Source organism: Physeter macrocephalus, chromosome 8, assembly GCF_002837175.3.
Source record: "Physeter macrocephalus isolate SW-GA chromosome 8, ASM283717v5, whole genome shotgun sequence".
Taxonomy (NCBI): Eukaryota; Metazoa; Chordata; class Mammalia; order Artiodactyla; family Physeteridae; genus Physeter; species Physeter macrocephalus.
Window position 1 is genome coordinate 133496214 of NC_041221.1, and position 27427 is coordinate 133523640.

General features: G+C 45.9%; 1 protein-coding gene across 2 annotated transcripts in view; it reads right to left on the reverse strand.

Annotated features, from left to right (window-relative positions):
- The window catches only part of SPOCK1 (SPARC (osteonectin), cwcv and kazal like domains proteoglycan 1), a 560476-nt gene that overhangs the window by 72223 nt on the left and 460826 nt on the right, over positions 1-27427 (reverse strand). For both annotated transcript variants that reach the window (XM_024121302.3, XM_024121312.3), the window contains one exon: positions 15567-15681. In XM_024121302.3, the coding sequence (XP_023977070.1) occupies positions 15567-15681 (115 nt within the window). The remainder of the gene's footprint in view (positions 1-15566; positions 15682-27427) is intronic.

Genomic DNA, 27427 nt, shown 5'->3' on the forward strand with positions numbered 1-27427 from the left:
ATTTTCTCAGTTTTGAATGGAGATAACAGTACCTCCCATCACTGCGCTTTCAGGATGACTATATGGAAACATACACACGACACACAGTGTTTAGCAATAGTCAGTAATCCCCAAATGGCAGCTATTCCTTAAAATTTACGTTGGAGAGGAAGAAAAAACGCCCATTATCTGTGGATGAGATAGTCTTCTATAGAAGATCCAAAATGATAAAATAAAAAACTATCAGAATCAAGATTTCCTGTCTGAAAGAAATAATCATTTTAACAAAAATAAACAGTTTTCATTCACAAAAAGCAATCACAAACATCAACTCTCTAGTCATAGGTGTAATGAGGAATACAGGAGCCCATATGAAAGGAAACTGCAGACATTTCCTGAGGAAACTGGAAAGAACTGTGCCATGTTTCCAGATGGAACAACTTAAGTGTAAAGTTATCAATTCGTCTCAAATTACTTTGTAAATCCAATCTAAATTTCATCTCCTGCAAGTTTTCAAAATGATTTTTAATATCATCTGGGAGAACACGCAAGAAGGGCCATGAAAAATGTGAAAAAGAGGACAGCTTGTTGTTAGACGAAAGATGAATTACAGAGCAAAAATCATTAAGAAAACTGGCTATTTAAAAAAGCAAAAAAAACCCTTATAGCTCCATTTCTCACAGTATACCCCAGAATAAGTATTAGATTGATTAAAATAGTATTTTTTTCAACTAGTAGTCACAATGCATGAGTGGGTGATGAATGTAACCTTCTAAAATATGAAGTATAATGGCAGAGGATAGAAAACAGCACATATTATACAGAGTAAGAGTGAGTATTGCTTGGTGGAAGCTTTAAGTACTGGCTCACAATATAAACTATTTCCTCCTGTTTGAATGCCATTGGCCTAATGCATCAAATATGAAAAATTCAAGCTGTGAAAGAACAAAATGAAAACACAGGTGAAATTTTTATCTGGTCTCAGAGTGGGGGAGATTTCTAAACATACATCAAAGCCAGAAACTCCAACAGAAAAAAAAAAAAAAGATGGACCTAACTGGATAAAAACATCAATATCTTAGTCTATCAGAACACACCATTAAAGGCAAGCAAAAAATTAGAAAAAAAAAATTATGAAATATACATGATGGGTTCATACCCTTAATACGTAAAAGAATTGCCTTATAAATTATTGAGAAAAATACTGTGAAAGGTAAAGAATAGAGTATATGAGTCAATTCATAAATTATATATATATGTGTGTATATCCACATATATATATGGAAAAAAATGTTAAACCTGCAGTGTAGTCAAAGAAGTAAAAAAAATCAAACTTTGACAGAGCCAAGTAATTGTCTCCCAGGATCCATTCTTCCTGCTTTTTTTTTTTTATTGATAAGAACTCTGATTTTTAGCTGCCTTCCAGCTTAAAACTCTACATTCCCCAGCATCTAGGTAGACCACGTGACTAGACTCAAATTAAATTCAGACTAAGTTGACCACTGAGATGTAAAATGAATTATATCCAAATTCACAAGGGTCTGCTTGAAGGAAAGTAGTGTGCCCTTCTTTGCTCCTTCCCTTTTCCTGTTGACTGGACTGCAGATGGAATGGCTGAAGCACTAGCAGACATGCTGGACCATGAGGTTGCACGAAGGTCATCAGAGCAACAAAATGAAAAGGTTCTTGATGGACTTGAGATGTTCCATACCAGCTCTGGACTTCCTACCATTTGACTTATATGAAAATGAAATAAACACTCTTTTGCTTAAACCACTGTTATTTGAGCACCAGAGTGTTGATTATGTCCTGCTGAGCCAAATCCTAACTAATAAAAGTACCTTTTAAAAAACTCACACAATAGAAAAATTCTTTAAAAATTATAGTATCCAAAGTTGCTAAGTGTCTTCTGATAGGCATTCTCGTACATTGCTTATGACATACATTTTCCGGAAGAAATTCTGCCAGTATGTAACAAAAGACATACAATATGCATACCCTTTTACCCAGAAATTCTACTGCTAGGACTGTATCCTATGAAAATAATTAAGATGTGCAAAATTAATATCCCATCATGTTCAAAGAAGCAGTGTTTATAATAACGAAAAATTAGAGAGAAGCTAAGTGCTCGATAGAGGACTAGTTATAAAAATTATAGTGCATTTATAAAATCAGACACCAGGCAGCCATTAAAAATCAAGTTTTAAAAGGATAATTGATGATATGGGAATATTATTAAGTAGTATTAAGCTAATAATGATGATTTCAAAGTAGTATGTGATTATACTCAGATTGGGAGACTATGGGTAATTTTAAAACTTTTTCCTGTATTTTTTAGAATTTTTTAAATGTTCTGTAACAAACATGTAAAACTTCTATTTTTTAAAAAACTGCCACTTAAAAATTTGCATGTGTCTACTGCCTTTTACCACATACCTGTCTTTTCCAGTTGGGCAGGTCCTTCCGCTCACATTCACATACACTGTGTTCTAGTCCAACATGCCTCACTCATTTGTAACAAGAAATATCCTTTCCGCTCCCTTATCAGAAGTCTTTGCAAGAGACTGCAGAACACCTGATATACAAACGTACTTTACTCACAGATCAGATGCTCCCACTCCAGACCAATCCAAGTCCTAGTTGGATTGGTGCCTAGTTCTGGGAACTACATGCTCTCCTGACACTGAGTGATGCTCCTGAGACCACCTCGGGTCTCCCCTGCCCAAGATACCAAGATACCATTGGCCCTGACTCCTTGGGGGCTCCTGGCATCACACAAGCATGGCCCGTCTCTAAGCAAATGCTCTTTAAAAGGAAGGTGTTCTGTATCAATTAGAAAATGTATTTAGCTGCAAGTAACAGAAAGCTTGATGAACAGCGGCATAAGCCCTTGGAGGTTCACCTTGTGACATAAGTTAGGAGAGAGGCAGTTGTGACTCTGATTCAGCAGGGAATCAGAGTCACAACTGCCCACTCTCTAAGCTCCTGCTCACTCGTCCTTAATGGGAATTCTTGGGTTTGTCGCCTTGTAGTCACAAAATGGCTGCCACAGCTCCACTCAAACCTCTGATTTTCATGAAAGCAGGAGCCTTCTCAGAAATCTCCAGACTTTACTTGCATTCCATTGACCAGGACTGATTCCCCAGGCCACACCGCCAGCTGGAAGAGAGACTGAGAAACTAAGAATTCTGGTTTTCCTCAAAGAAAACCAGAATTGAATGGGTACGGGATCGACAACTGACAGTGCCTGCTAGTGTTGGCAAGACTGATTCTAGAATGCAAAGGTCTTTCAGAAGGCAGTGTGTTACCAAACCGCACAAACAGCAGACCAGGTTACTCGTGTGTGCGTGCGTGTGTGTGTTACCCATATTCACTGAGCATCCTTCAGAACCAGCAGCTTTCATAATTATCTCATTGAGTTTACTTCATTCTTATAATAATCTCTCAAGATAGGCCTTATTCTCTTTGTTTTTACAGAGGTGGAAACTGACACTCAGAGAAGTAGCTTGCCCAAAGCCACAAAGCCAAGGAGTTTTGAGGCTGGACTTCAATCACACAGCTGTCTAATCCCCCAGCCCCTGCGTCTGCTAGTATACAACACTAGCCTCCTGGCAAGTTCCATCATATGTAACCTGGAGGGCAAATAAGGGGACTTATAAGTGTGTTTGCATCAAAACTTGAAGATGTACACGAAGACCCATGTGAGGTCAGATGGGGAGCACCCTTCTGTGGGCAACAGGTATGCTAGTGACCTTGACCGGGATTTCTCCCTTAACTGCTGCTCATGGACAAGGAGGCAGCAAACCATGTACACAGGACCCCAAAGAGCCAAGTATTCAGGACGGTTATCACAGAAAAGACTGGGTAAAACAATGCAGACATTTTAGACCCAAATCAGAAGATTGAGAGTAAACTGAGGAGGAGATGTGTCTCCACGTTACATAGAAAGAATAATAACTCACAACAGACAGGAAGGAGAAAGGCACCAAACTGAACCTGGATATTTATTTATTTAAATATTGCTCTAATTAAATAGGTAACAGATATGGTACACATTTATATTTATACTTAGTTGTGTCCACTCAAGCCACAGACCCTATGCTACGGATATAAAGACAAATAAATTAGACATAATCCTTGCTTTCAAGGTTATGACACTCTAGTGGATAGATGATATTTAAGTTAGATTAGTTTCCTTGTCTCAACCATGTGAGATGAAGTCTAGCTCTTCTGACCACCGGGACTGCAACAGCAGGTCTAAATTCTAACAAAGCTCTCAGAAAATAATTTTTTAAAAAGCCTTTGGAGTCCCCGACTTATAAAATGGGATGGAAAACAGCTCAGCCCTAGACAATTGTTACCTTGGGACAGAAGTGAGCTCCCTGTGCAGACACTGAAATAACAAATTATTGATATGTTTGGTGTTGATTTCTTCTCATCTGCTTACAGGAGGGACAGCACATGACCTGGGCACAGAATAGGCATTTAATAAATGCTGGATGGATGGATGATGGATGGACAGATGAACAGACAGACGGATGCTGGGTGGATGAAGACACATTGCTCACCACTACCTCCAGACTCAATCACTGCCCTCAGTTTTAGGAAAAAAACAAACCAAAACAAAACAGCTGTCAGAGTGTTGCCTTAAGCTTTATATTTTAATTTCAATTAGGGCTTAGAGGCCTTCAGAAGCAAGGTATATGAAGTCACAGATCAGTGTTGTTCTAGTTCACTACATTTTTCCTGAATAGGTAAGTTTCCCATTGGGCGCAGAGATAATCAGTATTTAATCCAACTATCTCACAACAGAAGTATGCACAGTTCTTGCACCAGAAGCTCTCAACCCAAATGAGAACAAACTCTTGCTATCTCCAGATACTCCCTCCTTTGCCTAGGAATGTTCTCAGGAGAGCCCGTTCATGAACTGAACAGGATGTTCTATCCCAAAGGATGCTATGCTTCTGTCATCAAGGCAAAAAACATTTGCTTCCTGAGGCAACTTGAGCCCTCTTCCTAAGCTGGGGAGGTAGGATACAGGCAGATTCAAGAACTGGGTGAGCTCAGGCTGGATGACGCCATCTGTCCCAAACCAGAGGAGCCAGAAACACACACAGCACTTACGTTCCAGCCTGAGCTCATGCCCCAGAATGTCTGATGCAAAGAAGGCCAGAGACGGGTGTCTCAGAATCGCTGAGCCGGCCTCTTCAACCTAGGGACCTAATTCACCTACAATCCTCAGCCTCTTCAAGGGCTGCAACATCCACAAGCTCAAGTACATCAAAGTACTTTGAAAACCTTAAGAGCCTATATATTTCCTCAGTTAATTTGTTCTACAAATGATTGAAGATGGCCCAATCTGTGCTGTCCACTGGCCCATGCATGTGCTGGGCATGGTGCTCACAGCAGGAAGCTGAAGGGAAAGCTGGGACAGAAGATCCAGGTGAAGAGGACAGACTGGCAGGTGCAGAATCACAGACAGGAGCCCGGTAACCGGGAAGGGACCCCACAGCAGCCACCCTTCAACACCTGGGGAGGGCTTCTGGGAGAAGTGCAGATGCCAGAGCCTGAAGCCTGGGGAGGCCCTGAAGGAACTGAGTCACAGACTGGGATCCAGATGCAGATCAGGCTATGACATGAAGCTCTGAACACCCCACAGGATTAGCCTAGTTCAGGGCAGCATCTCCTAAGTTCTAAGATCTGGAGGGATGTAGGGACAGGGATCTAGACCTCTTCAGCCTCAGTAATACCCTTCAGGGTAGCAGTTCCATAGGATTAGCAACCCCCATAAAAGGGGCTATTTTAAAAAAAAAAAACCTGGCTTCAGGTAATGTTTTGAAAATCTTTTTTTTTTGGAGTATTACGTGGCCTTGTGCATTGGTACGTGATCACAATTCTGATCAAACCCCCTGTCAGCACTAATTTTCTGGTCTTTGACATTCATCTTTTAAATCTGGTTTCATAGCATGAGTGCCCCTTGCCTAGGTGATTTTAGAAGCTGGAGCTACACTCAATATCCCTTGCTAGGGTAGAACACAGAGGACTCACTGGGGTGTTAGCCACACCCCACCTCCAACACATGACATAATGGAAAGGGCTATTTAGAAGATTCAAGCTTGGACAAAGCATAACCAGGCCAAGGATGCCAAAATAAATGATACTGCATAGGAAGAGATGGGAGGAAAAAGGCCCATGCAAATGCCTTCTTGAGATTCCCAGGCGGACATGTAACAGGACAGCTGCACTGGTTCCTTACACAGAGCCTTCTACATGGTGAAGTTTAGTCAAATATGAAGGACTTGCCCCCCAAATGACCTGCTATTGCATCACTGGGAAATCTGAAAGCAGCAATTTTTACATTCTATGGACCCATGACCATCCTCATCATCGCCTTGGCCCCAACGTCATGGTGCCTCCTCCACCTCTCGGAACTGCCCCTAAATTGTGCCGAAACTATTTCTTCTGTTAGCTCACTCTAGGTCTTGAAATAATGAGAAACACAAGCAGAGCCTCCGCTGTATAAGGAGCTCTACTGTCTCTCCCTGCAAAGCTCCTTCTTTTCAAGCAGGAGGGAGGGGCCCCGGGACTAGAAGTGGAACACAAGGTCTCGCCATCATGACACCACCATGATTTGGAAGCGTCTCTCAGATCTCTCTTCTCTTTTGGTCTCCACAGGCTGAAGAGAGCTGGCTTGTTGTTTTTGCTGTGGCTATGCTCCCAAGCGATCTGAATACCTATTACCATATATTCAAACAGCTGCTTATTCTGAGCTTTATCTGGTATCATTATATAGTTCTTAAGTTCAATAATCAAAGTGACACCCTGCATCCTTTCTGTCTAAGTGCCATTTGAGTTTTTAAACAGAGAACCATTATCAAGATGATGATGATGATGATGATACAGCTGTATTTTTTGAACTCTATATCTACAGTTGAAATTGAGCTCATTTACTTCTCATTGCACCTATTAGGAAGGTGCTGCCCCTTCCTTTGCCAAGGCCCAGGTGCCCACTACAACCCTTGGCCCTAGGAAGGACGAGACCTACCAAGATTTTACTAAGCAGCTGGCTTGGTGACGGGGCAGCCACTTGCTCTCTCTCGATTATAATTTCAATTTATTTTGTATTGTGATGCTGTCTTTTCTTCTCACAGCAATAGATAGCAGGGCAATGAAAGAACAGTCGACTTCAGGACAGATTACAAATGAATTTTTATCTTTAAGAAGCTAGGTTGGAAACTTGTGGCTATCAGGAAAGCGTACTACGCGGTGGTGAGGAATGAGCTCATGCCAGGGTTCTGATAAACTTCAGAGAGCAAGGTGCATTACAGAAAGAAAGAGGAGAAAATGAGTGAGGACACTGATTCTCTCACCTTGGAAAAATCCCATCAGAGAGGGCTGTGATATCAGTGACGGAGTGCATTCTCTGAGCACTGAAAGCACAGGAAAATTTAGTTTAAAATGTGTGAATGTATGTGTGTGGTGTTTTTTTTTTTTCTTTCTTTTTCCAAAGGAAGTCTGCCCTTTCGATGGATATTCAATTTAGGTTAAAAACACAGTATAACGTGAGGATAAGAGCACACGTTCTAGGAAAGACTTCAAATCCCTGCTCTTTCATTTATTAGCTGGGTGGCCTTAGGCAAGGTGCCGAAAAGCTCCAAATCTCAAATTTTCTCACCAGCACTACAGATGACATTTTTTGGTTGTTAGAAGAATTAAACATATACACCAAGGGCTTAATACACATATTAAGCACCTTCTACAGATGATCTCTTATCACAGTAAATCTTTTTTTTTGGCCATTTTAAACATTATAATCTATGATAAGTCTATATAATGGACAATGCTTTAAAAAATAATGAGGTAGGATCCTTCATCATTTGACCAATAACTGTTGGAAATCCAGACAGAAAGCCCTCATATAACTTCCATTCTAGTTGGGCAAGTCAGACAATAAACAGAATAGGTAAACAAATTATCTAATATACTGGAAGGTGATAAATGGTATGGAGAAAAATAAAGGAGGAAAGAGAGATAGGAAGTGCTGGGGAGGGTTTCCTGAGAAGGCCGTGTTTGTGCAGAGATTGAAGGCTGGCTGATGGGAGGAGCCATGTAGATGTCTGGAAAGACAGTCCAGGCTGAGGCAGGATATGATGGCACATTTGAGAAACCCACTCACTGGGACCTGATCAGGGACCTGATCATGCTTGGCCTTGCAGGTCACTGAAAGGATTTTCTCTTTTCCTCTTAACAAGATGGGAAGTCAGTGGAGTGTCCTGAACAGGGAATTATACAATCTGAAATACACTTTACAGAATGTTTAACTCCTATGTTCAAAAGAGAATGTAGGGGCCAGAAAATTAATTAGGAAGCTATTGAAATAAAAGATGAGGATGTCTTGGACCACTAGGGTGGTAACCGTGGAGGTGGTAAGAAGTGCTCATATTTGAAAATCTATTTGAAAGTAGACTCAAATGATGATTATATGTGGCACATGAGAGGAAGAAGATTTTTTTTGTTTGTTTGTTTTTTTACTTCAGCAGGTGGAAATATGAAGCTGCCATTAATTAAGATGGCAAATACTACAGGAAGAAGGAACAGATTTGGGGGGAGATTCGGAGTTTCATTTTGGACATGCTAAGTCTGACATGCCTCTGGGCGTCCAAACAGAAATGTGGAGCCGTCATTACATATTTAAGTCTGGAGTTCAAGGGAGCAGAGCTGGCAGGTTGGCTAGAAAGAGAGCAAGATTGGGGCAGGGGGCTTGGGAAGGAGGAGAGAGACAGACAGATAGATAGATGTGACCCCCCCCCATGAAAACATATGTACGACATACAAAAAAGGCAGGGTGCAAAATATCATGTAGAATGTGATTCTGATTTTGGAAGGGTACAGTTTTAAAAGTATATTAGTATATGTTTACAAAAAAATAATTGGAAGCATATGCAACAGAAAGCTAATAGAACTGGGAATATGAGACACTTTTCCCATAATGCTTGGATTTTATATAAGAATGGGTATTAATTTATAAATAAAAAATAAGGGCAGGAGAAGAGTGCTATCTGAGTGAATTATCAAAGCCATTAATTTCTAACACCAACCTCTATCTCCTTCTCTGGACTCCAGCTATGACCCTGGCCACTCTCTCCCTCAGTTTACCCTTCTCTCTCTTTTCACCTTTAGCTTTCTCCAATCAGTTGCTACCCAGGAAGCTTCAGAACGACCAGGAGAACCTGTGGTCTACTTTCCCAGGGCTGAACTCAACAGAAGAAGAATCTGAGTTCCGAGCCAAAGTCGGCATTTACCTCCAGAGTCCTGATAAATACGTTTTTCTTCTTGGATGCAGTTGCTAATTTAACCCCCAATTGTTTTTTCTTTAAAGCTCATGACATTTCTATTAACAAGACCCTAAAAATGAAATGTTCCTTTACATGTTTAATTTTTGACCATAATGTAGTACTGAATAATCAGTGAGCGAAGTTGAATGGGTATGGAAAAGGTTAATACAAACCGCTTTTAAATTGCAAGTTTGCAAGCCCCAGGCCTTCACCCTGTTACACAACAGGCATTAAAGAAAAATGTTCTTTTGTGGTTGCAAAGATAAGCCTTCATCTTGCTGGGAGCCTCTGCAGCAGGACCCTTTTAGGATTTTTCCACTGAGACATAACAGCGAGGAAGAACTTTTCATCCCATCTCTTCGGCACCACCTCCTGTTCCCGTTTAAACACATTTCCCCAGCTCGACTTGTGATAAGTAATGGAATTAGACAACCGTCTGTCAGCCCAGGACTTTTCCCCCCAGAATCTAGCCCTCAGGTTGAAATCACCATTTGAGAAAAGAAAATCATTGCAGACTATTTTTCTACTGTTCCCAAGAGCTCAGCTGGAGGGAAGTTGTTATTTCCTCTTTAGCATGCCCTGCTGGAAGGATCTGTGGAACTTCCTTCCCCACCTCCCATCACAGTCAGGCCAGGAAGGGGTTACAGCTCCACGGCCGTCTCCAGAACACCTGAGGTCGACTGGCTGGGCCCCCATCCCTCCTCCAAAAGCTAACCTGTGACAACAGAAGCAAAGAAGGAGCTGGCCTTAGAGACAGTGCTGTTCGCTCTACTCTCTCCTCCAAAGGTGGAGGAGGAGGGGGCGGGAGAGACTCTGCAGGATGCCTTCCAAACACTGCTGCTTGTGGGAACACAGGGACACTCTCTGCCTGATGGTTCACACTTCAAGATCCAGGCAAGCGACGTCAGACCCCGGAGAAATAAATCTAACTCCCACCCAACTCAGCTACAGACCCTCAACCATCTTTAGGCGGAGGACCTGGCTGGCTGGGACCTAAGGGAGTACACACGGGGGACAAGGGCACTAGCCCAGGCGTCGAGAGGCCCAGGTTCTGACCCTGCCCCACACCTGCCCACTGTCTGACCTGAGGAGAGATGCCTTCTCTCCATAGGCCTCCAGTTTTCTCTTGGGGTAAATGGGAACTGAACAATGGCTCCCTGGTGCCAAACTCCTTTCCTACAGATGTGATCTGAGGTGGTAAAGCATAAAGATGGAGCCACTCTAGGGGAGGTCGGAGGCCTGACCCACTCGGCCTTCCCCTGGTCCCCATGGGGAAACCCGAGGCGCCTTCGAGGAACACAAGGGTCCCCTCGTGCATGGTATGGAGGAAGACAGGGCAGCTCTTTCCTGACCTGATACCCTAACAACTACAAAATTTTCACCTCAGCCATGAGGGAGCTCCGAGTCCCTCCTTCAGAGGGAACAAGGCTGCTGAGCCCAGGCCAAGGGGAGAGGTCTGTCTCTGTGAACGAGCGGAGGCGAGGGGAGTCAGGGCGGGGAGAGCAGCAGGTATGGACGGGCTAGCTTAAAAATGTATCTTCAAGACCCTAACAGTCCTCTATTTTACCCCTAAAATTTCAACCACTGTAAAGAAATCAAGAAACAAGTGCTTCAGACATTCCTCATATTCTTTACTGAGGACTGAAGAAAAAGCAGCAGCAAAACTCAGAACTAAAGGGTTAACATTGGATGTGAGAGGTGACTTCCTAACTGGGCTGGCTCTTGGGTACTGGAAAATACCAAGAGAAACTGGGGAGGGATCTTTCTTAGGAGACTCTTAGAAAAGGTACAGAAACCCAGGCTTAATGTGTAGACTTCAATCTCCCTCTTTTTTTTTTTAACTTTTTATTTTATACTGGAGTATAGCCAATTAACAATGTTGTAATAGCTTCAGGTGCAAAGCAAAGTGACCCAGCCATACATATACATGTATCCATTCTCCCCCAGACTCAATCTCTTTCTTTGTAATTTTCTGCTTCCTTTGGACAATCATTAGGCCATACTCTTGAGGATGGTCTGGTATCACAGAGATGAGAGAGAAAGCAATTCAGTAACTTGTCCAAGGTCATGAGTAACTGAGAGGTGTGAGAGGAAATATTCAGAGGTATTAAAGCATGACACCACCCTCCACCATCTCCTCAGGGGCCACATCAAAGGAGAGATGCCAGAAAAAAAACAAAGAGAACACACACAAAAAATCAACCATTTGTCTCTGACTTCCTAAAAATGATCTCAAAACCAAAGCTGAGACAAGAGACTTTTGATTTCCAAGAACCGGGTTTGCTGTAACTCAAACGGCCAAAGGCTGGAAGAAGCAGAGTGAGATCAGAAAGAGAGCTAGTTAGACCCTGGCCTCACAAACCTTGGACACTCACATCCAGTACTGATCACAGTTGGGGCTACAAAAGGGAGGCGAACAGGCAGAGGCCGGTGAGTCCCTAGGAAACGTTCTGCTCACCACCGCTTTCTGGTCTCCAAACTCAGCTCTGGGGCCTGGGCAGGAAGAGGCACTCCTGAAACCCCAGACAGCTGGAGGTCCCGCAGCAAAGAGGACCTGTGTCTTTCTACCAATATGAAGCCCATTTTGAGGTAAGTCTCACAAAGATGTCCTCTGCGTGCAATAGAAATGGCTGCTGGGCAGATCCGAGGAGAGACGGCTTGAGAGAGCAAACTCACTACAGTCTTTCTTGACACCAGAAGGTCACAGAAGTTATGTGTGGCCCTGAAGGGGGCCAAGGAGGGGCAATGAGAGGATAAGTAAACTCAGAAGAGTAGGCTTAGAATAAAGAAGACTCGGTATGAGTGAGCAGAGGGCACAGACAGGATCTTAAACATCTCTCCTTGGCTGCACTCAGGATGAAACATTGCTGGACAACTAATTAAAAACTGCAAAACCCATAGAGGTAGATTCCAAAGAAAGAGGCACACCAGGAGCCACCTGACACCAATATGGTAGCTCATAAGCCCTCATCCCACCCCTACTTCCTAGAATTTAGACATAATCCCGAATTGACAGAATTTACCTGGAAATGACTTCACTAATGTTTGTATTACCAGAAGGAACCACGGTTCAAAATAGAGGTAAGAAAAAAAAAACAAAAGAAAACAAAAACAAAACAAAACAAAACAAAAAAATAGAGGTAAGGCTGAAAATAAAATATCATCATCAACAACAGCAATGTCACATTTTTGACACATCTGCATTTGTGAGACTGTCAAATGTCATTTCTGTAATAGGCACAGACACAAGGCTGCTCTGGATGCTGTTCAGAGACACGGTGTGTCTCATGGATGGAGTCTGCCCGTAGACGCCACTCCCACCGCAGCTTCAGAGAGGGGCGGCTGCCAGGTAAGGGGGTGTGGACTGGTGGGCACTCCTCCTCCGCCTTTCACCCAACAGCCCAAGTGGCCAAATGAAAGCTGCCCTTCATTTCACCTCCAATCCCTTTTGTGCCTCCATCCCCTCCTCCTCATCCCAAATGCCACAACCTCAGTTCAGTGCTCACTGCTTGGCGCAAACTATTGCGAGAGCTACATGGAAAGAATAGTCAAATTAAAGGAAAAAGTCAGCCTTCCCTTGACTGATTCTGTCTGGGTAAAATGTTTTTCATTTAAATGTTTCATTTCACATAATGACCCTGGGGATCTATCAGTGCCCTCACTGCCCGTAATATGCCCTTATCCTCCAGGGAAACACTGATCAAGTCCGTATTAAACAGTTAAGCATCCTATCCTGATAGAGGATTATACTCTCCTTCATTAGGATATTGTTGGATATGTAATAAATTAACTACATTCAGTCTGGTCACCAACAGGTAGTTCCTGCTTCCCCTCATGCTTTTATAAAATATTTGCTTTAAGTCACAGCAGAAATTGGGTCTTTAACCAAAAAGGACAATCGCAGAGCCTCATGGAAAAAAGCGTACCAAGTTTGATGGATACTTCAAATAACAGACACCTTGTTACAGGCTTCCAAGGTGATATTTCTTAGATAATTGCCGGTTGATACTAGAGACACAGTGTGGAGTTCCAGGACTCTGATGACTTCATAAAAGCAGACAGTTGACCCAAAAGCCAGTGGAACAAAAAATAATTAGACAGGACTGCAGGAACTAATGAAGGAAACATAATTTTGATCACTGGTTTGAAAATATTGCTGGTATTATTTTTTATTGTTCTCATTTCTGATAGGCATATAATGAAGTCCTTTTGCTTTCTTCCTGACCTATCTCTCACTATTAACTTAGTGGTCTATGCTTTTACAAACATTTGGAAATGAAACCCTTTCAAGTGGTAATCTTGTTCTCACTAACCTCTCTGAATTCTAGAACAACACTTTTTTTCTGAGTCGTTTTACTTTCAATGCCAATGTAGTTACGCTCACACAGGCTCGATAAGAATTTGTTCTGGTTTTCACCAGTAAGTAACTGAACAAATAGATGGTACAGCCAAGGCCATACCTGGAGAGTCATATTTGAGAGTGAATCTCATTTAATCAGATGGGACAAACCCACCATGAAGAAACAAGGGTTGTACTTTGTTTAAAGAACCACGAAGCCCTCCCAGAAAGCTACAGGCAAAATGGTAGAAATGGCTTTCTTGGATTGATTTCCTTGTCTCAGAATAGAAGACTAAATATAAGCAATAAAGAATATAATTGGAATAAGAGAGGCTACTGAGACTTCCTAAGAAGATTCTTAAGAAATCTCCAGACAGAAGTTAATTTTGTAGGCTTTGTAGTTGCTTACCACGGCACGGCTATAGGTTTTCTGACCAAACTACAAGAAGGCTTATGTAGATTAGTTAACATTTCTTTTTTAAAAAATAATTAATTAATTAATTAATTAATTTTTTTGGCCGTGTTGGGTCTTTGTTGCTGCGTACGGGCTGTCTCTAGTTGTGGCGAGTGGGGGCTATTTGTTGCGGTGCGCGGGCTTCTCATTGCAGTGGCTTCTCTTATTGCAGAGCACGGCCTCTAGGCGCACGGGCTTCAGCAGTTGTGGCTCGCGGGCTCTAGAGCGCAGGCTCGGTAGCTGTGGCGCACGGGCTTAGTTGCTCCAGGGCATGTGGGATCTTCCCGGACCAGGGGCTCAAACCCGTGTCCCCTGAACTGGCAGGCAGATTCTTAACCACTGTGCCACCAGGGAAGTCCCTAGTTAACATTTCTTACTAGAGTTATATAGATGATCAGACCAAAATGCAATGAGATCAGCTTTTTGGTAACCAAGAGTAATCTATGGAGATTATTTGTGACCCCAGTGCTTTACAGTTTACAATGTCCTTCCACATCCTGGGTTAAACCTCCCAAAGAGCCTTCTAACACAACATTCCAGCAATCACCGTGGACAAATTTACACTTGAACATCTCCATCTATGTGCCTTGGAAAAGACAAAACAGCTTAGGAAGAGGTAAGTGGATAAACACTTACACCCTATTCATTCTCCTCCATCACAAATACCTGCAGGCTTTAGAAGACATGCGTGTGCACGCATGCACACACACTCACACACAGATGTCCAACATTTTCCAGGGGACAGCCACCTCCAGCTGAGAAAGCCCAGCTCCACAGAAGGCCAACGCAAACTTCCATCTTGGGTCTCATTACGGAAGGCTTGTAAGGGGCTGAGACCAGTGGGCCAACATTACTTTCTCCATCATGAAAACATCCAGATAAGCCCGACCTTTGCCGCCCCTTTCGGCCATGGAAGAGAAACCGCAGCGCCTGGGGAGTTATTCTTCTTCCATCCACCCCCTGGCTCTGTGTCGCATGCCAGGCAGAGGCAGAGCATATTAGTAGAGAATTGCTTTTGTGCGGGGATACTGTCCATCATCGTGACATCTCTGCAGTCTATGTTTTGAAATCTGGCCTTTCAAAGGATTTCGAGATTAGAGTCCAAGGAAGACCAAGGAGCACCCCAGGGCAGGCCTGGTCTTAACGCTGAAACCCTGCCCTTCCTACGCCATAGCCAATTTGACCTCTGGAAGAACCTAGTGCATACCTTGGTCTAACAGAATTATTTTCAAAGACTCTCAGCTCTTCTTTTTCTATTTAATGGCAGCTGAAGGCAGTTCAGTTTGGCGTCCCTAAATGACTAGGGTACTTGCCGAGCATAACGGTCTCCCCAGACCGAGCTAGAATGCCTCTGCTAAGGGCCAGGTTCCTGGCGTCTGGGGAGGGAGGACCTTGGCCATGTCAGGCCGCCCTGACCACACAGACCCCCTTCAGGGGTTGTCCTGCGATGCCCACTCACCATTCTTCTCTGCCTTGTGTTTTGGTGGCTTGGGCTCCGGGAGACATGGACAGGGCCCGTCGCAGAGGGCGGTGAGACTTTTGCCAGTAGAACAAGCATGGAACTCCAACTTGCACTGCAAAAGACAGACAGAACAAGCCTTAAGAATACTGCCATGCAGACCCCTCCCCAGCTTCCTTAGGAAACTGCCAGTGCCCTTCTAACCACAGTTAGGCTCACAGAAGCAAAGACAGAGCGAAGAGGAGTTCATCTCTGTTAAAGGTGTGAATTATAGGATGCTACCTAAGAAATGGCCTTCTATGTTTTCCCAAATGCACAGGATAACATCTAAAAACACTGCACAGGGAGGCTTAGTTTAGTAAGTGGGAAACTCAACCGTAACTGTTTATGCAAGTATCAGGATGAAACTTAACATCTGTGGAGTCCCAGAGGGTCCACAAAGACAAAAGGCTGAAGGCTGCTCCAACTCGCTCCCTTACCCCGACTAGGGAGGCTCGGCCAGTGTGGCCCTCTGGTCCCGCTCAGCTGCTCATCCCTCTTCCTGGGGAGGAAGGGTAACAATCTACTTAGTAAGTTTGGATGGTGTGTGAGGCCCAGCCCTTTCCCTGGGAGCAAGTGAGGAGTGAATGCTTTGGCCTCAAACATCCAAAACCTAAGTCTGACACAGTCTTTCCCCCCAGAGGATGCCTGTGCTTGTCTAAGTAGCCTGGGACTGGGTGGAAACGTCCACTGAATTCTAGGATTCAAAATGAGAAGCCCCAAAGCCATACAACGTCCTGTCAACCCCTTCATATTTTGGCCGCTCTCTCCAGTTCATTACCCTTAAGTCTCAACTGATTCAAAACCCAAGCAGGAAAGAAGGAGGTTCTTTAAAGATGCAAAAGACCACCACGATTAACAGCATTTTATTATTACTACATTATGGAATAAGAAATGGAGACTCAGAGGCTAAATAACTTGTGAAAGCTCAGGACCCGCACAATCCAGGATTCCAAACCCCGTCTGACCGACTCCAGGGCCAAGCACTTAACCGTCCCCATCACTGTGTCTGTCACGTGGAGGGACCGAGAGAACAGATGGCCTGCACTGGACTCCGCGTGTGGCTGATTATGCAGCTGGGCTACTGGCCTGGGTCTGAGTTGTCTGAGAGTTCCCTCCCTTTTTGACCTGCAAAATTCTCTAGATCAAGGCCTGTGTGCAATCAGGCTTCTGCAAAGGCCCACAGGCCCAGAACCACGCTGGTATCTGCTGAAGGTTCAAAGGAAGGGAAGACGGGCTGAAGGGACGGAGCACTCCCGGTGCGTGCAGCTCTTATCAGGTGCCACGCGGAATCTTTCAAAGGGAAGGAAAGGGGAGATATGGTCCTTGCCCTCAGAAAGCACAAATGCATACCTCTGAAAAGGCCGCCAGCGTTTGCAAAGCAACACAGGAGTCCAGATGAATCCCGGCTCCTTGTGAGACGACGGGGGGTATTCAGTCCCCACACTGATTATACACCGAGCATAGGGAGAGAGGGCTTTCAACCTACACGTGCTGGAGTCCCTCGTGTAATTCCTACCGTCGGCCACGCAGTCGTCTGAGACCCTTGCAGAGAGAGCACGGCAGATGAGCCAACGGGGAGCTGGCTTCCTCTCGATGCACAACTCCCTTTTGTGCACACTGCTGGGTGTCTGGTGTGGCCCAGCGTGGTGGCAGGCGTGCTGGGGGCCGTATGAAAGGAAGCCACGGCCCAGACTGCAAACATCGATGGACGGACGTAGTGAGGAAACAAAAAATGTGCGACTACGTGATGTGACGATTTGGAGAGGAGGGATATATGTGTATGTAGGGATGCAGCACAAAAGAGACCCCAGGTATGGGCCGTGCCTGCAGATGGTCCAAATGGACAGAAGACGCACCAAGGAGAACGCTGGAAGGCTGCAGGTGGGTCCCCAGTGTAAGAAGCTTCTTTTCAACTAGCACAGCCTGTGTGCACGTGCCCAGGGCTAGAGGGGAGACCACTGCTACTGGCCCCGCCCCGCCCCCTCCTACTCCCCTGGGCTAGCTCTCTGGAACAATCCTCAGGTTGAGGCTAGTGATTCTCGTACTATTTTCTCAACAGAATCCCTAAAGCTAATTTAGAGGGGGAAATACACTTCGTTTTTTACATGTCAACTTATTTTATGAAGTCAAAATTAGTACAGTGACTTGCTCTAAAGCCTTATCATACTGTGACTGCAACTGCCTGCTTGTATCTGTGATAGTCGGTAATCCTCTTCCCAAACATTCTCTGGCCTCCCTGGAAGAGGAATCTATACTTTGCTCAGGGCCGTGTGTCATGAAATCTGATGTCCCCTCTGTGGTGACAGCAGTCTTGACCACATGGCTCGCTCTGGCCAGCAGCTGGTGAGTAGGAATGATCCAGGCCAGGTTTGTGTGACATTTGAAAAACCACTGCTTGGTTTTCCCCTCTTGCTTTTTCCCTCTGTTATGGAAACAGCACGTGTCCCATAAGGGCCGTTCCTTCTGCCCGGGACCCAGATGGCAGAGGACACGGAACAGAGCTGAAGCGAACCCACAGCCAGCATGCAACGTGAACAAGGAACTAATGCTTGCTGTCACAAGCCACTGATGTTTGGGGATCGCTTGCTACCACAGCATACTTTAGCAAAAGGTGACTTCCTACTAGACCCTAAAGTACTTAATGGCAGGGAAAAGTCTTAGTCACGGTCTTATCCCTGGCATGATATGATACACATATAGCCCTGGCACACAGTAGGTGTGCAGTCAATAGCTGCTGAATGATAAAGGCAGGAGGATGGGGTCCCTGTTCGCTCTGCAGCTCTGAACCTCTGTTCCGGCCACCAGGAGCCGCCAGTCTGCCTGCGCAAGGAGTGTAGGTACCAGAGCTCAGCGTTTGAGATGCTCGTCGTGAACCATCCTTGACTCACAGCGCTCCTGCTCCTCTCTCTGAGCTCCACATTTAACGCTCTGCCTTTCAGCCTCCCCGCTCACCCGAGTCTATCACTGGAGTTGGAATCCAGTCCATCCGCTTCCCAGGTACCCAGAACAACCGCCTCTTGGGTGGCCTCGCCTGGCCTAGGGACTCCTGAGCACTGTGATTCTAGTAACACAGCTTCCGTGGCTGTGGCCCCGGCACCCCTCTCCTGCACAGTCGCTGTCTCAGTCTGTGGCGGCAGCCAGGCCTCTTCCCGACTCCAGGAAGGGGCCACCAGAGAAAACAATATTTATCTGCAGTGGTGAAAATGCATGTTTCAAGGACACAGATCTGCCTTTTATCTTCCAGAACAATATGTGGCATTTAAATGAAGCTCAAAGGCTATAATTTCATTTTTTTATAAAGCTCAAAATGTGCTATTTAGAGATATACACATATGTGGTAAAAGCTACTTTAAAGAAGCCGGGGCGGGGGGAGGTGTTGACAGACACCATCAAGATAGAGGTCACCTCCAGAGAGGAGGCAGGGGATGGCGTCACACAGGGGCCCACAGACTCACGGTGAAAATTGGGAATGGTTTATTTCATAAGTTGGGTGTTGGATTCTGAGGCTTTTGTTTTGTTAGCAGCTTTGGCAACATATGAATAATACATACATGTTTACGTGTCAAGTGCTTTATGATCAAACATAAAACACAGTTTATAGGCTTCTATCGAGGTAAGGACCAACTATCACCACATCTCCCGAGGAAGCTGGTTAGGAGGAGTGAGAGCACATGTGCGGGGATGCCCCTGGGAAGGATGGCAAACCCTGAATATCTCTGGGCAGAGGCATCTAAGGGCCTACAACCCAGGCATCTCACACATGTTCCCTTCCTACAGCTCTTCTCCAAGTCGCACCCGTGGAGTTACCTACCAGTCTCTTACCCCATCCCCTCTTCCCCAGGTCCTTACTGGGCAAGAACACATATAGAAGCCAAAAGGTGGTCACTGCACCAGCTTTACCCAGAGAGGACACAGAACCCTCACAGCACAGGGCTTCCCATTAGACCGGGCTGTACAGCGTGCCTCGGACCTTCACACCTCCAACTGCCTCTCCCAACCTGCAGGGAACGGAGGCCTAGGAAAGCCCTGGGTCCACTTACCACCAATCACAGGCAGAGACAACACACAGACCTGGGTGGACCTGGCAGAAGTGTGCCCGGGTCTGTGCATACAGAGATTTTGGAAACATAAGGCAGGTATGCTACCCCTTGAGTACAGGCCCGCCAAGAGAATGGGAGCCAAGAGGAAAAGAGGTGCCCACGTTACCTGGCCAATGCAGGGATGCTGCTCCTGGCTGTGACTATGAACCTGATCTAAGAGATGCCGGGCTCCCACCCAACAGGACATAGGCAGCTTTCCTGGGAACAGGGCAGCGGGGAGCAGAGAGCAAGGGAGTGAAAGGGTCCTCCCAGGGAGATATGGGGAGGGAGAAATAAGTGTCCCCCAACACCACAGGGACATCACTAGCTCCCACCCTACCTCTGGACCAAATGACAAGCCTTCAGAACTCCCACACCTTCACCCTCCCAGTGTTCTCAAAACAGGAGTTGAAAACTGGCAAAATTATGATGGTGATTTCTTGGCATTTAGGACTTGCTCAGAAAGCATGTGTCTGCTTCCTCCATGTGTGCCCTGCAGGTCCTGAGGTTCCAGGTAGCCAGCCGGCACCCCACCCTGCCCTGCCCCACCTGGGCTGTTGTCCTGCATCAGAACAGGGTCTGCAGAGCTCCAGGTTAAACAGGGTGGCCTGTGAGCCTACCTCTTAAAGAGTCTGTAGCCTGGAGGTGGGCTCTAAAAACAAACTGAAAAATGACATTCTTGGGAAGTGACACCCATAACTCCTCATTTTAGGAAAAAAATTGGGGTTGGGGGATAGAAGAGGAACAAACAGGTACAAACAAAGAATATGGGTTTGGAGTGGAGAGCCATTCAATCTACAAAGTTCACAAAGAGCCAAAGGCAGAGGTGCTCCCTGGAGCTTGTCCATCACAAGGGGAAAGAGTCACAGCTCAATAAATGTAGAGTTACCACCAGAAGGTCACCGTGGCCCATGGGGGAGAACCCTTCTAGCCCTGGCCAACACTGGAAGCTGGTCTAAAAAGAGATGAATTACTACTGTCCTGCCCACCTGCTCACCCTCTGGGAGGGAAAGATTTACACCTTGTGCTATGGGTTGAATTACATCCCTCATGTTGGAGTCCTAACCCTCAGTATCTCAGAGTGTGGCTTATTTAGAAATAGGGTCTTGACAGAGATAATCATGTTAAAATGAAGTCATCGTGGGCTTCCCTGGTGGCGCAGCGGTTGAGAATCTGCCTGCCAATGCAGGGGACACGGGTTCAAGCCCTGGTCTGGGAAGATCCCACATGCCGCGGAGCAACTGGGCCCGTGGGCCACAACTACTGAGCCTGCGCGTCTGGAGCCTGTGCTCCGCAACAAGAGAGGCCGCGACAGTGAGAGGCCCGCGCACTGCAATGAAGGGTGGCCCCCACTCGCCGCAACTAGAGAAAGCCCTAGCACAGAAACAAAGACCCGACACAGCAAGAAAGAAAGGAAAGAAAGAAAGAAAGAAAGAAAGAAGAAGCTTTCATTTAAAAACAAAGAAACAAACAAACATTGTTTTCAGAATAATACTGTGTATCACTGATTTGTCTAAATAGCACTCCCACACCCAGTGTTAAAAAAAAAAAATGAAGTCATCAGAGTGGCCTCTAATCCAATATGACTGGCATGCTTATACAAAGGGGAAATTTGGACACAGAGACAGACACACACAGAGGGAAGATGATGTGAAGAGTCATGGGGGGAAGAGGACCATCCACAAGAAATGCCTGAGGCTGCCAGAAGCTGGAAGAAGCAAGAGACAGCTTCTCCCTGGCAGTCCCAGAAGGAACCAACCTTGCCCACACCTTCATTTCGGACTTATACCTCTGGGACTGAGATGATAAACTTCTGCTGTTTAAGGCACCCAACTCATGGTACTTAGTGTTAAAAAAAAAAAAATGAAGTCATCAGAGTGGCCTCTAATCCAATATGACTGGCATGCTTATACAAAGGGGAAATTTGGACACAGAGACAGACACACACAGAGGGAAGATGATGTGAAGAGTCATGGGGGGAAGAGGACCATCCACAAGAAATGCCTGAGGCTGCCAGAAGCTGGAAGAAGCAAGAGACAGCTTCTCCCTGGCAGTCCCAGAAGGAACCAACCTTGCCCACACCTTCACTTCGGACTTATACCTCTGGGACTGAGATGATAAACTTCTGCTGTTTAAGGCACCCAACTCATGGTACTTTGTTACAGCAGCCCTAGCAAACTAATACACCTTCCATTTTTAAAAAGAGAGTCTCTAAGGGATGGATCACCTTGTCTAAGGTTCATAAAGCACAGATCTTGTGCCAAGATGGCTCAATTCTCCTAAAAAGAAAGAAGGTAACATGAAATGGCAGCCTCAGGATATGGGGCAGCTGGACATCAAGAACTTGGCCAATGTACAGGCTGAGACTCATGCCCAGAAGAGAGGAAATATGAAAAACTCAAGGCTTTATATTGATTTTACGATAAAGCAGTTAAATAAATAATTAGTCATAACTACTGAAAGGAGGAGAGTTGAAGAAGTGGGAAACAAGTTAAGGACTTTACATACAGTACTGGAACCCATATTCATATAAACACAAATATAAAAATAAATACAAACCCCTGAAGCTTCTAGACCCCTTGACCAGCTGGGAAAGAAATGCCTTCCCCAATCATCACAGAAACAGAGAAGACAGAAGAAGAGCCAGAGATTTCACAAACTGGCAGAAATATTCAAAATGTTGACCTACTTAAAAATAAACATGCCAGCAGATTTTCCAACCAATCTTCCCTTCCATTTCACATAACACGCCAACACGTTGGAATGAGTGAATGTTTTCCCGTGAATGGCCAGTAAATCTCTCTCCTCTGTGATTTGTAAAGCAAAACTAATAACCTCTCTCTGGTTCAGTGCTCATGCAGGTCTCCGCTGCTCACATTCTCCACCACACTGCACTTTTCCTGTTGCCTCGCCCGCTTTGGGTATTATTTTTAACATTTTATTTAAATTGCTTTCTCCGCTGTATTTCATCAACCTCTCCTCTATTTTTAAACCAGACTGTTGACAGTTCACAGTTGACAATTTTGTTCACAGTTGATGAATTCTGATTTGTTTTTATTCCCCAAAAATCATGTCAAGGAAGGTGGAGGTGGCAGGGGGCAGATAATTTCCCGACTCTGCAGGCTTTCACAACTGGGCACCAAGCTAGCGGTTGCTGACGGCACACGTTATCCCTGGGGCCGAGGAACAGCTGTCCTGTCTACCCAGGGCTGGAGGGTCTCTGAGGTCATCTGGAGGGAGCAGCGAGGAGAAACAAGGGAAGGGGCTCTGGTCTCATTCAGAGCTTTACCAAACATGCATGCGTGTGTGTGTTCCTTCTTGCATTCAACAAATATTTATGGGCCTATGGTAAGCCAGGGCCCATTCTAGGCTCTGAACCAATGGGACAAGGGGCCTGTTCTCATGAAGTGTATGGGGCAGGTGCTGATGAGGGCTGTGGAGGATACACATCGGACAGTAAGAGACAGTGAGTAATGGGGAGGGGCTGGTACATTATATGGGTGACCAGGAAATCTTCTGACCAGATGACATCTGGGCAGGGAACAGAATAAAGTGAGCCATGCGGCTATCGGGAGAAGTGGTTTCCAGGCAAAGGGAAGTGCAAAGGCCCTGAGGTGGAGGATGCTGACTGCACTTGAGAAGTAGCCAGGAAGCCAGTGAAGCTGGAGAGGAGTGAGCAGGGTGGAGAGTGGAAGGGACCAGCTCAACTGGGCTGATGGTGGGCCTTCTCAAAAAGGCCTGTGTGTGTCAGGGCTCAGCCTTTAGATCCCATTCTGTCTCTGTCTCTCTCCCTCTCCTACATGCACACACACTCCTTCTCACACTCTCTCTCTCTCACACACACTTCCCTTTTCTGAATTAAGAGTTCCAAAGAAGGTAGAACCTTAAACTTTAAAACGAAGTTGCTAAAAATGTGAAAGAAAAGCTCTTCTTTACAGAAGAATGCCAGCTAAATAAATTTAGAAGGAATGCTGGAATTAGAAAATTATCATTTTGCTACCCCCCCCCCCAATGTAATAATTGAGTCAGGAAGGAATCATTTGATGTTTACTAAAAATATTGGGTGAAAGTCACTGGGGAATAGGACATTCACACAGTCTCCAAGTGTCACCCCATAGAATACCTAATTAAAAGAGGAAATGTACATTTTTCAATAAACATTTGGCAGTCACCTCTTAACAAAGGGACAAAGGGGCCAATTTAGCGCCACCAGCAGTGGGACCACCTGGCATGTCCCTCGTGATGCTCCTCAAAGGAAGTAATAACAGTGCCTTTGAAGTTCCAGTGCCAAAAATCCTTAACTTGAATCTATTCATTACAAACCAAATCCAAAATTGAGGATCTTTTCTAAGATGACTGCCTAAACGCTCAAAAAATAAAACAAACAAAAAACCCCTGAAGTGAGTAGGTCCTTGTTCTAGAAGAAATTAAACAGTTGAAACAAAAGCAATGAGTGAGGCTTGATTGGTTCTTGAATAATAATAATAATTATTATACAAAGCTATAAAAGGCATTCTGGGAAAATGTGATTGTAATACAGATTATACGTTAGGTGATGCTGAATTATTGCTCTCGTAGGTGTAATAATACCTACTAAGGGGCTCGTATAGGAAAATGCCTGTTTATTTTCTTAGGGGTGAGATGTCACGATGTCTACAAATTACTTCTAAATGGTCCAGGGGAAAACTGTGTACAGAGAGAGGAAATGGGGCAAAATGTTAATAACTGTCAAATCTTGGCAATGGGTATACAGTATTCATCCCAATATTCTTTAAACTCTTCCATATGTTTCATAATTATTAAACCAATCGCTAGGGAAAAGTAAACGTTGCTTTGCCCGGCGGTGCTAGAATTCTTCGCAAAAACCACTCCTATCTCCTCCCCTGAGCTGCTCCCTCCCTCAGTACTGCGCTGAGTTTTTCTCCTTCGCCTGACCACTAGGGGCGAGCTCTGGGCGGGGCCGGGGTGGGGGCGCAGAGAGGATCCTGCACCGCCGCCTACAGGACCTGACTGGGATTGCAAAGAGCAGGCCTTCAACAGGGATTGGTGAGACCAAGGATGGATTGAGGTTTTCCTAAAGCACACATTCTCTTCACTGACGTACACAGGCACCAGTACAGTGAGAAGACTCGACACGGGCACCATGAATTGCAGCATCTGAGGTCTTGCAAAGACTCTCTTTCATGTTGCAGATGGGGAAACTGAGGCTGGAAGAAGTCATGCATCTCGTGGGAGGTCATTCTCTTAACTAGCTTCCTCACCTGCTCCGACCTTGCTAATCTTGTCAACAAGTTAGCAAACCCTTTTGAGCAAATGAGGATTCGTGTAAAGAATGTCCCATGTCTGTTTTCAGGGGCAAGGCTGAATAAAGCTCCTTTAACTCGCATAACAAAGCCAGTGGAAGGTCCTGCACGGGAAACGCCAAAGGGACAAGATACCCTGAGGGGGCCTGAGAAAAAGATGCCCTCTCCCCAGAGGCCTGAGAAAAAGATACCCTCTCCCTAAAGGCAGCCAACTCCTACAGCCTTTGACTTGGGGAGCCCTCCAGGGGCTGCATCCCACCTCCCTGACCAGACCCTGGTGAGGCGAGTGCCCCCCGCAGGTGTCACCTGTGTCAGTCCCACCTCACACGCCCTCAGCCTCACCTCCACTACTCCCTGCCCCTGGTCCGCGCTTTTTGCTGCCAGACACCACACCTCTGGGGCTTCCGGGCCTCACCTCCACTGCTTCTCACCTCTGAGTCATTCTCCTGATGTCTGCTCTGTGTGGGATCCTCTGAAGGCTAGATACTATTTAAAAATTTCAAATTTCTTTGGGATTTTTCCTCTATCTGTGACTTGGGGAAGACAGTGCAGATGAGGAAGGAGTTGGAGTTCCCAGGCCCTGCTTCCTGTCGGCTTGGCTTCGTAGGGAGACACCTGGGAGGAAGGACTGCCAGGTATGCACCAAAAGAGATGGGACCACACACAGCCTGGCCGAGCATGGCCCAGAAGCAGCAGGGAGCCCCAGACCCATAGGGGCCCTGGAGACAGGGACGGTTAAGGGCCCCTCCCTGCATCCCCTCATCTTCTTGAGGCCTTTGCTCAAATGTCACCCTCTTACTGAAGCCTTCTCTCAGTACCCTTTTAAAACGACAACCTGGCATTCTGATCCCCTAACATTGTTCTACTTTGCCTTTTTAAAATATGAAATCTATCATCTTGTAAATACACTGCTTAAATGACTGATTTGCTGCTTTCTGTTTGTCTTGCTAGAATGTGAGTTCCATGAGGACAGGGATCTTTGATTTATTCATTGTTATGTCCAAAGCTCCTGGAACAGCACCTGGCACATAGTAGGTGCTCAATGAAAATAAGCTGAGTAAAGGAATGGGGGAACAAAAGCAAGGGCCTCTGTGTAGAGGTGACGGGCAGAGCAGCACCTCCACCCCAGCCCAGCGTCTGACTCCGAGTAAGAGCTCAGACCCTTGACAGGATCCAGGAAGGAGGCAAAACTCATAAAACGACTGAGGTCAGGTTTCCCCCCAGCCCTGTAGGAAAGGGGCTCCAAGTAGAAATGAAACTGGTTTAATAAAAAAGAAGAGGCATGCCACTCCCGACACCTAAGCATGAGAGCAGAGACTCAGACCTTCCCTCTTGCTTGCCTGGCTCCACGCCCCCTCCAGGCAGGCCTCCGCGGGCTCCTGCCTGAGTGCCCAGCGCTATTCTCCTCGCTGCCCTGACCGCAGGCATCTCGGCTACCCGTCCATAGGGCTGCGTCCTGAAGGAAATGTGCCCCTGCGTCTCAGCCCCAGCACACAGCAAGTACTTACGACGGGCCTGCTGATTTATGTGATGCACCTCACATGACACTGGGTGAGAGCTGGTGTTGGTTTTATAGGCGAAAACACAACACTGCAAGCTTGAGAAAGCAAATGATGGCCTCAAGGTCACAAAGCTGTTGATGGCAGCTTCACTTTTAATCCAGATCATTCCACCTCCCCCTAGTCCACTGCTGCGTGTGGTGCCTCACAGACTCCTCCACTGCCAGGGGTCTGGCCAAGCCTTGCCAGGCATCCCAAGGAGGGCTGGATGAAGAGGGAGAGGTCAAGAGGAGGGGACTGATCCAGAACTGGGGAGATGCAGGAAGGAGGCTGCCACGACGCTGAGCTCTAGTGGGGAAATGAACCGCTGGCCACATCTCCCTAAATCATGCCAAACGAAACCCTTGCTTGTCAGCTGCACTACTGATAGTGATGTTATTCAAAGTCACTTTGAATTATTGTAATTAGCTAAGAGAGCTCACAGAAGTCAAGCTGGTTAGCCAACAGAACTGGACAAGATGCTGTGGGCACCTTTCCTTTGCGTTCCGGAAGCTGAAGGCACCCAGACTTACCTCCCCTGGAGGCGTAAGGGCCTGAAGCTATTCCAGGCTAACAGAGTAACTGTCGGAGCACCCAGGGCCTCTCCCCAGCAAAGCGCTTTCAGAGGCTGGCAGTCCAGAGCGGCCCAGCCGGGGCCTCAAACAAGCGATTAGGCCTCTGAACTTGACTCCCACCTGGCGGGAAGCTCCTTGAGAGCAAGAACTGCAGGCTGCTGGTACTCACAGCCCCCAGGACCAGACAGAAGCCCGACGCTTGGCAAGTGGGGAGAAGGGCTTGCTGAGATAATGAGCTAATCATCTTCCCAGGAACCCTAGGAGGTCAGGGACCACCACTCCCATCTTACGGATGAGGAGAAACACAGGTCAGGAAGGAGATGA